This window comes from Strigops habroptila, chromosome 9 (genome assembly GCF_004027225.2).
Source record: "Strigops habroptila isolate Jane chromosome 9, bStrHab1.2.pri, whole genome shotgun sequence".
Lineage (NCBI taxonomy): Eukaryota > Metazoa > Chordata > Aves > Psittaciformes > Psittacidae > Strigops > Strigops habroptila.
This window is the reverse complement of record NC_044285.2, coordinates 18,496,638-18,509,983: the sequence shown is the minus strand read 5'-3', so window position 1 is coordinate 18,509,983 and position 13,346 is coordinate 18,496,638. Positions and strand designations below refer to the sequence as shown.

General features: G+C 38.6%; 1 protein-coding gene across 6 annotated transcripts in view; it reads left to right on the top strand.

The window, feature by feature from the left end:
* The first annotated feature begins 111 nt into the window (after window positions 1-111).
* The window catches only part of ACSBG1 (acyl-CoA synthetase bubblegum family member 1), a 36,403-nt gene continuing 23,168 nt past the window's right edge, over window positions 112-13,346 (top strand). For 3 of the 6 annotated variants that reach the window (XM_030498027.1, XM_030498029.1, XM_030498028.1), the window contains exon 1: window positions 5,232-6,339. In XM_030498027.1, coding sequence (XP_030353887.1) covers window positions 6,260-6,339 — 80 coding nt within the window. In that variant the 5' untranslated portion in view covers window positions 5,232-6,259. Of the gene's footprint in view, window positions 147-4,011; window positions 4,205-5,009; window positions 5,205-5,231; window positions 6,601-11,949; window positions 12,126-13,346 lie in introns of those variants that run through there. The other 3 variants (XM_030498035.1, XM_030498030.1, XM_030498034.1) reach the window with 3 other exon arrangements.

Here is a 13,346-nt window from a genome sequence, read left to right as displayed (position 1 = left end):
TGAACTTTCTACTCTATTTCAGGTCAATATTATTACAAGATTGAATTAATGTAATCTGTTCCTTGTGTACTCCTGCTTGTCGACTTACTAAAGGAGAAGGAGCTGAATACAGGAAAATATTATATCAAAGAAAGAAATGAGTGTTGGTAACTATTACTTTCTCTAAGCATAATTATCAGCAGCTGAACTTGTAAATACCTTCTGCAATTTTGAAACTATATTGACAAGTAAATACATTATTTCCTAAAATAACTATAGTAAGGTACTCTGTAAACTTTTAGTCTGAGAACTATATATCCCTTTAAGGGGGGAAAAAAACCCCAAACCAGTTTATTCTAGTAATGACCTTCACCTTACAAGTAAATTATCTATAATCTTCTAGTCTTGAAGATAATATTCCTGTTTAATAAGAAATGATAAATCTACTACCAGTAGCTGAATGCTTTAGCACTTGAGCGGCTCTCAAAGTACATAATGAAATTCGTTGACAATTTAAGTTCAAAGATGAATTTATAATATGTTTTAAAGACACAGCATATCGTTTCAGCAAATAGAAACCCTCATCTAGGTGTATGTAGATGTTGGTAAATGTAATACAAACTCAGACTTGTGGGTGGTTTCTTACTAGTAACTGTTGATACTAGTAGTGGATCTTTGCTTAAGAGGAGTGAGCCTCCTGCTTTGTTCCGGATTTCCTTACTCTGTCATTATTTTAGAGGGAGCTATCAGGTTATATTTAATATTCAGTATTTGTTTTCTCCCTCTTTTGTTCCACTTGGTACAACAAACTCCTTATGTATTCAAAGAATTAGTGGGAAAAGTGGTAAGGGCTGGTGTTTGGATTAGAAAAATAGAGATATCAGCTCATCAGCGTTCTTTCAGTCATCTCCTGCGTCACTCTACTCTGAGAACTGCAGTCATTCTGACAGCTGAGGGGAATACAGTGCTTCTCTAGTTGTCTGAAGCAGAACATTTCCTATTTATCAATACTATATTTATGGAACAGAGTTGGAATCCTCAGCAGCTGGTTTTACTCATCTAATTTGTCATAGTTAGTAATAAATGTAATACTACCTTTATATATGCAGGCATATTTCTCAGCAATTACAGCATTGATTCCTTAACTAAGCTGGTGATCAAGAGTGTGTATGCTCAGTTCTGTTTCTTTTGCTACATACCTGGTGTCCTTAAGTCTGTGGGTGTTCCTGACCAGCAGTTGATTGCCCATTTCTCAGATGAGCAGCTGATCTCTTTTATTGCTCTTTCCCTCCCTCACCTTGTCACTTTTTACTTGCACAGTATCAAATCTGTGTGTAGATGGAAACAGAAAAAGAAGCAGAGAATTCCTGTTCTCTGCAGGTAAACAGAACAGGAACGAGGACTGGGAGTGCCGGATAATTAGACCCTAGTGCCCTCTTCATTTAACCACCAGAGGACTCTGCCTTCAGTTCTGAAATAGGTACTCCCACTGGTAGCACAAAACAAGAGCCAAAGCACTACTTCCCACCTGGCATTGGGAACACAGAGCACCTTTATATGCTACAAGAATTACGTGTTTATCTTTTAATATCCATTATGTGAAATACTCATAGAACCTCCTTGTTTGCATTTCTGTCTTTTATCTGGCCATATTACCCTTTCTCATCAATCATGCCTTCTAAACCGTGAAGCTGTTGTTGGAAGCAGCATCCTGGAGACACAGGTGAGGGTACAATCTGCTGAACTGCAGCTGCAGCTCCTTACAGCACCCTTGATTTTTAAAGAAGTTCCAAGAATAAATTTCATTACGAACACCTGAAAAAAGAATAATTCAGGAATCTGAGAGCTTGAAACTTGTGTCTGTTTTCAGTCACACTAAATTTGCATAAAGAACTTCACTTGTCCCTCCAGAAGGTGAAGTGAGAATCACAACAGACTTTCCTTAGTGTTGAGCTGGATTCTTCAGCGTCCTGAACAGGTGTCATGAGTTCTACAAAGTTGCTAGGAAAAAACCCTTTAAATAATATTTGTAACCTGTGATTTTTAGCCTTATTTAAAATATACTTTTAAAAGCCTACGTGAAGTATAACAGTTTCATATAATGGACCTTTAATGGTACTGGAACTTTTTCCCTCACAATAATGATGGCATTTGTTTTGAGCTGGTTTAGGGCAGTGTGTAGTAAGTAACTAGCATCTTTAGAGGGTTTTTCTGAGGCAAATTTTAGTTAAAATTGCAACAATCTGTAGTAATTAATTTTAATTGCTAGTAATGCAGAAGGAGTAAGACACACCTGTTTTCATGGTACAGCAGTGATTGGTTAAAGCCTGGGCATTTCTAAGTGGTTTGGGCCTGTAGAAAATTTGACTGCATATCTCCTGATATGTATTCACAGCTACTTTTTTTTCTTTATGATTCTTTCCTTAATTACTACAAAGTGGTTTTTACAGGCAAATCTAAGATGCTTTTGTTATTGGCAGAATCCAGAAGTTTTGCACAAACTAATCTGCCTTTTTCGCTGTATTGTTGTGGAACAATTCCCTGGGAAGCAGAATGCATTGTTCAGAAAAGCAAAATGAAGTTCCTTTTGCTGTAGCATGGTCAATGAGAGAAAACATCTTTACAAAGAGATTGCTACTGGAAATTCTGTGAAATACTAATACATGCGGGTGGTTATGCTGGTGGATTGCCAAGTGTTTTGTGGGATAAACTGCTTCACCTGAAGAATGTGTGTGATGTAGTCTTTTGGTTTTGCCTAGAGGTGCTGATTTGTGTATAGATGAATTCTCTTGTTCTGTGAGAGTGGGGAGCCACAGCTGAGGGTAAAAGTTGTCCTCCTTCTGACGTGAATTCCTTCATTAGAAATTAATTAATATAAAAAGTGTATGTGAGTTTAGAAAGATGTTGCTTGTCTGGGGCTTGTCATTATGGAATCTGCCCTCAGCATCGTCTCGGCCCAAGCTGCCATAAATGTGTTGATCGTTGAGGTATGTGTTGAGACTCATTTGTTTACTAAGGCTTACTGGAGGCTTAGCCACAGTCATGTCTGAAGACATGTTTGAATTCAGAATTTTGCTTAAACCCTGAAATCTACTCTCTTTAAGAGTAACTCTGCAGTTGGTGATGTGTTTATTTTAGCTGGAATGTTTTAGAGGCCAAAAGTAAATCTTTAATTTTATGAGAAAACACTGGGGGAGGAGGAAGGTATCAAAGTATATAATCACAGTAAATGCAGTTAACAGCCGTCCGGGAACACAGCAGACACAGAGCTGCAATTAGTAGCAAATTGAAAAACTGCCAGGCTTTGAGAGGGCTGGTTTGAAATAATGATAATTAAAAGAAAAAAAATGAAAAAAGTGGTGCAAAAGTGGTGCTATTTTGTCCAATAAATGTAAAAAAGGCTTTGAAATAGAAACTGAAAGTTATTGGATGTTTTGCTGGTGCTTGTTGTGGAGTGAGGGTTGTTTTGGGGATTTTTTTCAGACTCAGTGGTGGAAGTCTGGAATAACAATAAGACTGTCGATTTAACATCATGCTTGTACCAAAAAGCATTGTTTTACACTAAGATGTTTGTTACCAGCTACATGATTAATAAAAAGGGGAAAAAACCAGGGCCAATTGCACAGAGTTGTTTTGTTACATTAATTGACAACCTGCTTAAACTAATTGGGATGAGCAGCAAGGAGCATCCAGAGTTAGTATATTCCATTCATTTTAAGCAAACACAAAGTTTTGTGGCGAAGCATAAACATTCCTTTCTTACATTTAAAGAAATGGGGGAGTACACAGCTAGGAGCAGTTTGATGTTGCCATAGGGGCATTGTGAGTTAAACCTGAAGCACCCTGTCCCAAACACGGAGGGGTGCTACAGACTCCACCCACACTGGGGCTGATCTGTGTGTTGCAGCTCTGTTGGTTACTGACCTTAGTAACAACATGGCTTTGTTTTGGCCTCTATAACATTTCTGTTGGGGATCTTGTGACACTGCAAATTTGTAGTGACAGTGTCTTTTTAAGTATCAGTCACTAATTCCTGAAAGATACCAATCAATTGTAGAGCAAAAGACGTGAACAGTGTATGAGCTTTATTTGCTTCTTAATTTGCTTTGTAGCTTTGTGAAACTGTCAACACCAAGAAATCTTAACCTGTAGTTGGAAAAAGCAGCCCATCCCACTGCAAAACTCCAGTCTGAGTCTGGTGTAGCCTTGGGCAAGTTGCATGCAGGTAGGTATAGGTATAAAAGAAAAGGTCCACAAGTAGCATCATGTAAACGGCAGCATGTAAAAATCATTTGAAGGTGGAGATCGTTCCTTACTGAACTCTAGATAAGTTGCTAGCCCCATTTGCTGGGATTTACTACTTGAAACTTGAAGAATACCTAGAAATGTTGTACCAGAACTACAAAGGCAAATTCTGTGTAGAACTGTTTCTTCCAGCATGATATTCATAAGCCTACTGTTAAAATGACAGAATTGTTTGTAGCTGACAATTGCAGGAAACTGAGTTTATCACAATCTTGTGAGTTTTCTATTACAGTCAAACAACAACCAGTCCAAAACCAAATCTTCTCCAGTAGTCACCCTGGACAAATTCTGCTTGGTCCTCAGCCTGGCTGCCCTGCAGCCACTTCTGTTACCTGGGGAGTGATTTAGCATCAGAGAATCCTTGATTGCAACAAAATAATTTTCTAACCATCAGTTTGTTTAAGGAAGATGATCTGAAAAACAACCATATTCTTTCTAAACACAGTATGTACAGAAGGGATGTATATTTGAGGTTTTCTGTTTATTTGCTGAAAGTAATATTTTAGAGTACTAACAGACATTTTCCTTCCATGAGGCCAGCCTGTTAGTTAGCCACTCAACACACAAGGTACAAGCCAAGCAAGGTAATTAATGCTCATCTAATTGGATTCCTTCCAATTAGATATATAACGTAGCATGTAAAACATTTTAGATGACCAGAAAAGCAAAAAAAAACCCCAATGAGATTTCTTGCAACAAAGTTTAATCCTGTTTTTCCTTTACAGTCTTTCAGGAAAGCTAGTTGCAAGCCCATGGAAGATGCCTAGTGGCTTTCTACAAAGAATCATCAGAACAAAGAGGAAATTTGGAGTCTTATCCCAAAATGAAGGAACTAAATAAATCCTGACAAAATTTATTTTTCACACACATCTGAATTGGACACATTTTTACCATTGAAATATCCTCTGTTCCACGTTCAGGTATTTTCAAAGCAAGTTTCTGGTGTGAGAATAGACCCCTTAGGATCCCACTGTGAAGTTTTCTTTCTTTTCCTTTCATTTCAAATTGCATTATCTACAGTTAGACATTTTGATATAGTGCAAGATACTCTGGAATAGAATTCCCATCCTTATAGAAAGGTAGATGTTTACTAGTCTTACATATTCCTAATCGCTTTGTACCACTGAATGAGATGTTCTAGATCATGTTCTCTGGCTCTGAAGGCAAACGGCACAGCATAGCTTGCATCCTTCTCTTCCAGAAAGGATACTCATTAACGTCGTCTCCCAGTGACAGCCCCTGGCCTGGGTTATCCCCTGGCTTAGGGAAATGCCAGTTTTCACAGACCAAAACCATCCCAGGGAAGGTGCTCACAGTGGGTGGCTTGAGCCATTCCCTGGATCTCTTTTGTTTACTAGTGTAGAAGTAGCCCAAGGAGCTAAACTACATTTGCTTACATCCTGGGAAGTAATTGTTTAGTCATGTGTAGAAACTTCCTCAGTATGTGATGGGCCTGGTTTGGTGAAGTGTTGGTGTAGTTGCGATGCTGGAGGAGGCACTTGGCTATTACGCTACTGGGTTTCATAGGTATAATTGACTTGAAGGCATTTCCTAATGTAATTAATCTGTGTTTTCTTTAAGAAAATCACTGAATGTTCTTTTTAGAAACTAGAGTTAATAAAGTTAGAATTGCTTCAACTTGTGTGAACGAATTCGTTGGAAATCTTGGCAAAAGAAAAGATTTGCATCTTAAAGCATTGTAGACTCATTAACATTCTTCTCATGGATAATTGAAGAAAACTGAATTAAAAGGAAAGTTTTAAGCAGCTCACAGGCACTGCGACATTTCAGGCATGTTAAAATCAGAAAGAAACAGCTTTTGTAGCTGCAGTCTCCTCCTCTTGCGTTGCGTGTTGGCTTTTTTTAACAAATAACCAGTTACTGTTGGTTTCTTCAGTTGTCCAAGTAGCTTATTTATGCCTGACCCGCACAGTTCCTGAGCATTTTTGTGACCAACTTTAGAGGGCTTGTCAGCATGCCTAACAGGGGAGAGCCTCTTACGAAAACATTACAAGATGAAAATGCACAGAATATTTCAGAAAGCTTTGAAAATGGGTAAAGTAGCCTGAGTATTTATTTTAACAAACTGATTTGCCAGTTTTTCACAGCTTGAGTTTGTCTCATGCTGCTGTGCAGATCCACAAGAATCTTGTCTGTCTGATGGTGTCTCTGCTATCAAATGCAGAATAAGATCTATCTTTTGAAGCTAGAATGAGAAAAATTGTAATGAAGTTTCTAAATGGATTTCTTCTCCTATGCTAACTTCTAGTTTAGCATTAAACCTGATAGCATCATTCAGTACGGACTATGTTGCTTGTATCCTTTTTACATCTATCTAGCTGTACAGCTTTCATTTGGTAGCACAGAGGCTCTTAGACCAGAGGTGGGCTCAGCAGGAGTTTGTGTATAGCAGTTCCAACAAGAGGTATGTTTAGCTCCTTTGGCTCAGCCGCTCACAGCTTAGCAAAACTATGGAAGGCTGGCTGAAAATACTGGTAAACTACCAGGTTCTTGTGCTTCAGTAGAAGCTTTTCGACTATGTGGTGATATAACAGGCATTTGCAAATACTAGATTATAACAAAGTTCAGATAGTCAAGAAAAAAATCAGTCGATGCTCCCGTGCCATCCCTTCCTGTGTCTCTGAGGGTCAGAGCAGCACTAAAGGCTCTAGAAGTTCAGTAGCGGTTGCTCTGCACGTATTACAATGCATATAATCTACTTTGAATGGGCTATCGAAAATACCTTAGCTGCAGCTATGCAGATGGGTCTCTCTTCCCTTTGGATTCTGGGGGAATAATCCTTAGATCATAATTAGCCTTTGTAGTTGAGCATCTTCTTCCCATCAAAGGCAAGAGAACTTAAGCAGGTAACCCATGTCGTGGAGACAGGAGCAGGGAACTGCATTTTAGAAGGGTTTGTGTTCGGATTTATGTCACCTTTTTACATGTAAGATAACCCTATTGGCTGCTGTCTTCTTTCTGTCCTGTTACTCCATCGCTGGAATGGTGTCTTCTGTTAGAGAAAGCTCCCCATCCCTAGAGGTTTTAGAAATACCTACTTTAAGAATAGAACAACACATTTCACAGGAAATACTTTAACTTCTGCTTAATTATAACTTTGTCAATATTGCTGAGTACTAATTATCCATTCCCAGAGACTGAACTATTGTATCAGGCAGATATTTTTCTGTTAAGTTTAACCTAATTTCACATTTGTTTAGGTAACAAGTTGCATGTTATGTTGCTTGGAAGATTTGCTTGACCCTTTCAGGTAAACGGTTGGGATAGTTTTTATCATAATGGTTTCTTCTGTTCTGGGCTTTGTAATCCAGGATAAGAATCATTAGGAGCAAACTGTAGACTTAACGTTTCTGGAAAAGGAAAAAGTTTCAGAAATCTTTGTAAGCTTTTGAAAGTTGAGTTGTTGTTGCTGCTGCTGGATTCCTAGTGCAGTTAATATGAGAATTGTTATTTGTTTAATCTGTCCAAAGATCAGAAAACAGTATTAGACTTGTGATCAGTACAGGCATATGTACAAATGAAAGTTAGGATTTTGCTGATTTGTAATAATGCCTTTATTTTAGTCCATGCATGCTTCTATTTGTGACATGCTTGACCCAAATAAAAAGTTTCCATGTTTTCTTTATTAAAACAAAAATAAAGGTAGAAGAATTTAAAAATACATAGTGGTTTGCGCCCACTGCAAACAGGAAATTTAAGCTTCCTGGTTTAGAAAGGTGATGAGCATTTGGTTTGTTTCTGAATTTCTGGTGAAAGAATATCACAGAGACTAGAACTTCAAATAGTTTTGATGCATTCCAAGTCTGTGGTATAAATGCTTCTTTGTTAGTTTCTTGACCTAGTCAGTGCATGTTGTCCTGTTAAATAGCATTGCTTACCTGGTGTGGTTAAGAGTTAGGTAGCACACTTTCTATGCCTTGTTTTGTATGCTGGAGGTAGGATTCCAGGCAGAAAGGACTAGACAAAGAAAATTAAATTCTAGGAAAAATGGAAAGAGGAAAAAAGGACCTTTAATAAGGCTGGAATCAAATCACTGTGACCTAAAAAATGAGAGAGAGAGGAAATAATGAGTTCTGTGTGACCTAACTTTGCTGCGCTCCCTGCAAATGGCCATAAAGAGGCAGCTTACTGAAGGATTTCAGCTTCAGGTCTGGGTTTGTGCTGTGCAGGGGAGATCAGAGCCAGAAAATCTGTACAAAGGTCAGTGAAGGCTTGCAGAACGCTCCCAACTGTTGAATAGAGCCTTCTGCAGAGAGAGGGATAAATAAAGGCTGGGTATATCGTTCATTCCTTCCCCTTCACCCACAGAGTTCTCAGCTATCTGTAGAACTGGTCTGCACACCAAAAGAAATGGCCTGGCTTTTGAGGCTGTTTAGTCCGAACAAAAGAAAAGAATACTTCTAGTTGTATATTTTGCAAGTAAAGGGGTAATTTTTACTCTGTGTGTGCCAACTGTGTTACATGGCACAGCAGGTCTCAGCTGTTAACTTTCACTTTAGTACCTTGTTCTTTATTAAGCCATTCTGTGGCTATTAAATATGCCTTTGTGTGGGAAGAAGTTATATGAGTAATTTGAGAGTGGTTTCTTGTGCACTATGAAAAGCAAACAGATTGTCACGTCAGCTGACCCTTTTGCAAGAGTAGGAGGGTATTTGTGCTCCTTTGTGGCCCCCTTTTTAAGACTCAGGAGGACATGAAAACCAATTAAAACCTAAATCTAACCTGTTCTTCAAGGACAAAGGGAAACTTTAAATAGAATGAATAAGGAATGTATTATAACATGGCCCTAATTTGAAGAGAGGAGTAATGAGTAAAGAAGACAACCAGTCATGATAGGCAGCAATGTCCCTGTAAAGAACCATGAGGACCTCTTGTGACTCATTACTTTGCTTCTTAATTTAGGGAGAATGTTACATGTAATACAAAATTAGACTTTAAAGGACTTATGTTGTTACTGTGAGGTTTTCACCTTATGCTGTAGAAAATGAGAAAACATCTTCAAAATGACTCTGGTAACAACTCACAGCTCCCCAGAGCCTGGCGATGCAGTGTTTGCTGCTTGGCTATTTATGTGCTGGTCACAGATCTCGGTTTAGCTGCTGAGCTATCCAAGCTTTGATACTACATTGATATGTTGATTGAAGTCAGGGTGGCTCTGTTGTCTTTGTCTAGAACACTAAGAGCAGATTCGTGATTCTAAATTTATTGTCTTGTGCTCCCTCCTACAACTTCTCCCCTGAGCTCTCTTTTAAAGTACTGGATTCAGCACTTGCAGGAAGCTTAGGGAATTGAGAAGGGATTGCTCATGAATGGGATCCAGATGAAGATATTTAGTTGCTGAAGTTTCTAGGCAAAGTGCTGGGATCATTAAAGTTTTCAGAGTTGCCCATAGGTAATTTAAGCCGTCGCCTTTTGCTGCCAGAAGAATTGTCAGATGATTACTTAATGATTCCATCTTGAATTCAAACATCCCAGTGAGCTGTTGAAAATACCTGACACCCAATGAAAAGTACTTTGGAATGTGCAGATGTAGACCCAAAATATATTACCAAAAGCAGCTCTAGCGTAGATTAAGACTGGTGGAATGTGTATAGCTGCGTTGTCCTGGAGAACTCATAACAAAAGCTTAGGGAAAAAAGTAATTCCCAGAACAGAGATAAATATTTAGGACACTTTTCACAAAAAACGAAGCAGCAAAAGATACACACTGATTGGAAGAAGGATTTTTCTTTTTGTGTACTTTATTATAGGTTACTTAAATAATCAAACCACCAAGGTGTAGGAGTTCAGAGATGAAATTGGCCAAGTCATCCTCAGCAAGCAGTGAAAGATGAAAACAAAATTTATTAAGAAGTTCTGCCTTGGAAAAAATGTGTATTTTCCAGTTGAGCCTATTTTTTGTGTATTACAATTCAGATGTCATAGTCTGGAAAGCCAATTCAACGAAAGTGTTGGAGAAAAAAGTACTTGTGTAGATGGGGGTTTGCACACTTTGTAAGAGAAACACCCGCACACTTTGTAAGAGAAACACCTGCACACTACAAAGTATTTCTTTAGGCAAGGCAAGCAGAGAAAAGAGTTTAATTATAAGGTGGAGACGGTGTTGTAAGAAATACGTAGTAAGATGCTTCCTGCCACTTGCAAGTAGCCTGTTGGGTAAGCTTGTAAGTGATATGCTCAGTGGAACAGTGAAGCAAATGAAGGAGCTGCACTGCTTTGGATCGTCACAGTGAGGGCAAAGTACAAGTGAGCTTTCCTGAGAGCCATGGAGTCTGGAAGCGCTGCTAGGAGAGCATTCCCAGGAGAAGCTCAATGGAGTGCTTTTGGCAAAAAGCATGTAAGTGACAGAGAAATTGTGTGCACTCAGCAGATGCTGTAGCTGAGCAATAACCCTTGTTATTGCCCATGTTCTGTGTTGTAGACAATCTGCAGGATAGTTTATTTTGAAGGATTGAAAGAATAAAAATCATGCAATAGTTCCAGTAAAGCTTTGGAAGTTAGGCAGACAGGAACTGCTGTAACATGGTTGAGCATAGCTGTAGCTTTGCATCTTGAACATACTGCTCTTACCAAATTAGGCATAGAATCATAGAATAGTTAGGGTCGGAAAGGACCTTAAGATCATCTAGTTCCAATCTCAACTTACCTGATAATATATATCATGAATGCCCTTCAACATTGGACATTTACCATACATTAAACCAGAATAAAATTACTTAATAAAAATATTTTCACTATCTGGGGAGCCCGTGCATATGGTACAACATTATCCAGGAACAAGGTGAGAGTGGAGAAGCTGTGTAACGGGAGAAGCCTCTCTGTTAGAAAAACCAGGAAAGGGAGGAGGAGATGGGAGCTTCGGCATGAATCCGGACAGCGTGGTCTGGAAGCTAAGGAAGGGACTCCGGGTGAATGCACAGTCTCGACTGCCAGCTGGTTTAAGTGCAAAAAAAGGGGAAGAAAAGGGGTTTTAAGTCTCTTTGTGAGCAGTTGTGGGTGTCATTTTCAGCCTTTGGGTAGTTCAACTTGGTTCACGTATAAAGGGTTATGACTAAATATCCTGAAGTCTAAAGGAATGCCTTATACTGAATCATGTATTAGCAATATAGATATGTAATTATTTGATAAACTGCTTGTTTTATTTTTGCAAGTTTATAGAAAGCTGGTTTATTTACTAAAATTCTAACCCCTGTAGAAAGCCGAGTGGTAAAATATTTAACGTTGTTAAAACTACAGGAGCAGAATGATAGTAATAAGGAACAGGAATACAAAAGGAATGAGAGATGTCTTTTTATTTGCTACTGTACAAAATCTGTTTAACAAACAGCTTCACCTTAAAGCCCATGATAATATGGCTGCTGCAGAGCAGTGTTCACATTCTGTTGGTGCAATTTGTGACCTTAGAAATTGCTCTGCAGAATTAAGGCAAACACATACTGAACTCTGCAAAATAAGGTTCATAGGTTTTAAATTTGAGAGCAAAGATTGTGACCTAATTATACAGGACAATTGGTGTATTCTGTGGGGCTTATTAAAGCGAGAATTTCTGCACAACATTTTCTCTTTGGAGATCATTGGTTCATTATCATATTACAAATTGACTTTATAGATTCTTTTCAGTTTTATTCTTAGCGTTTTTACAAGATTTTCCTATGAGGAGAGAATTTAGAGGACAGCATATATCTGGATATATTTGACCTAGAATATGGCACATAAGCAGAAATTCCAGTTACCAGAGAAGGAAACATAGAGCCTGTGGAATGAAAGGACCAATTCCAAAGTCCATTGAAACTAAAAACATCATGGAAATTAGTATCACAGTAAGTAGTGCTGTTAATCAGATACTCGGTATCCTTGTGGTCACAGAAAACCCAGTTTTTCCTAATGTTCAGTGAAAGAGAGAGCTCTGCCATTTTTATAATGCTAAAAGTGGAGAGATTTAGCTGTTACATTTAGTTCCTGCAGTTATGATAAGAATTGGTACTGTATTCATCGGTTTCCATCAAATACACTTAGTTAAAACAAGTAATTGCTATGCCAGCAAATTCAGATTCAAATTGCAGTCTGATACAATGTTGAACTGGCACAGAGTAGTGGTTGTAGGTGCAAGCCTCTGGATAAGCCAGTCAGTCCAAGTGTGCTGTGCCTCCCTCTGGGGTGAAGGGGGTGTGTGCAGGCATTGAATTGAGGCAGCAGATGAGGTCATGTGTGATAGAGAGGTACCTTGAAATTAAGTCCCAAATTACATCAGGAAATACTGTCATTCAAAAACCACTCCTGCTAATGGAGTTGTGCAGAAGTATGCTTTGTTTAGTTCTAGCTGGTCAATGTTGTGTAACACAGAACTCATTTTGTTCTAATTGTTTACTGAAGTGGCCTCTGCTGTAAAATCCTCTGTGTGTGCTTTGTAGAGATTTTTGCATGTTGCTTTTAGAGCCATAAACTTGTAACGTAAAAATGGGATATAGAGAATCCACTTTTAAGCTGGTAGTTGGATTTTGGAACATGCTGTTCCTGCCCTAATAAAATGAAAAAATGTATGGAGAACTTCGGCCTTAATAACAAATTTAGCAGCCCAAGTCCAGATTTCCAAAGCATTATGGTTTTGCTGGAGCATCTTGCCACCAAACCATCACTCTGCAGTGCGTTTTTCCTTGCTGCAGTATGCTCAGTAAGCTCCTTATTGAGCAGCCCCACTGAATTCTGCTCAGTTCAGTCTTACTTGAACAGTTCCAGATAACATAACCATTCCTGGATCCTTACTTAATTTTGAAAGGAATAATTCCTAACAAAAGCTAAAAGTAACAACATTAAACACATACTCTTTCACTCAGAATGGATAGTTCTGTATGTGCACATGAATTTCTGATGGAAGAGAAAATTGCCTAACTGTACTTCCAGGGTTAAAAAAACCCAAAATAACCAACTCTTAAATGGACTGCTACATCCATCAAAGCAGGTGGCAACTACTTTGCACATGGCATTACTGACTTTAACCCTCCTGAAGATACTGGATGCGCAGAGCTCCTCAAACAGCTTCT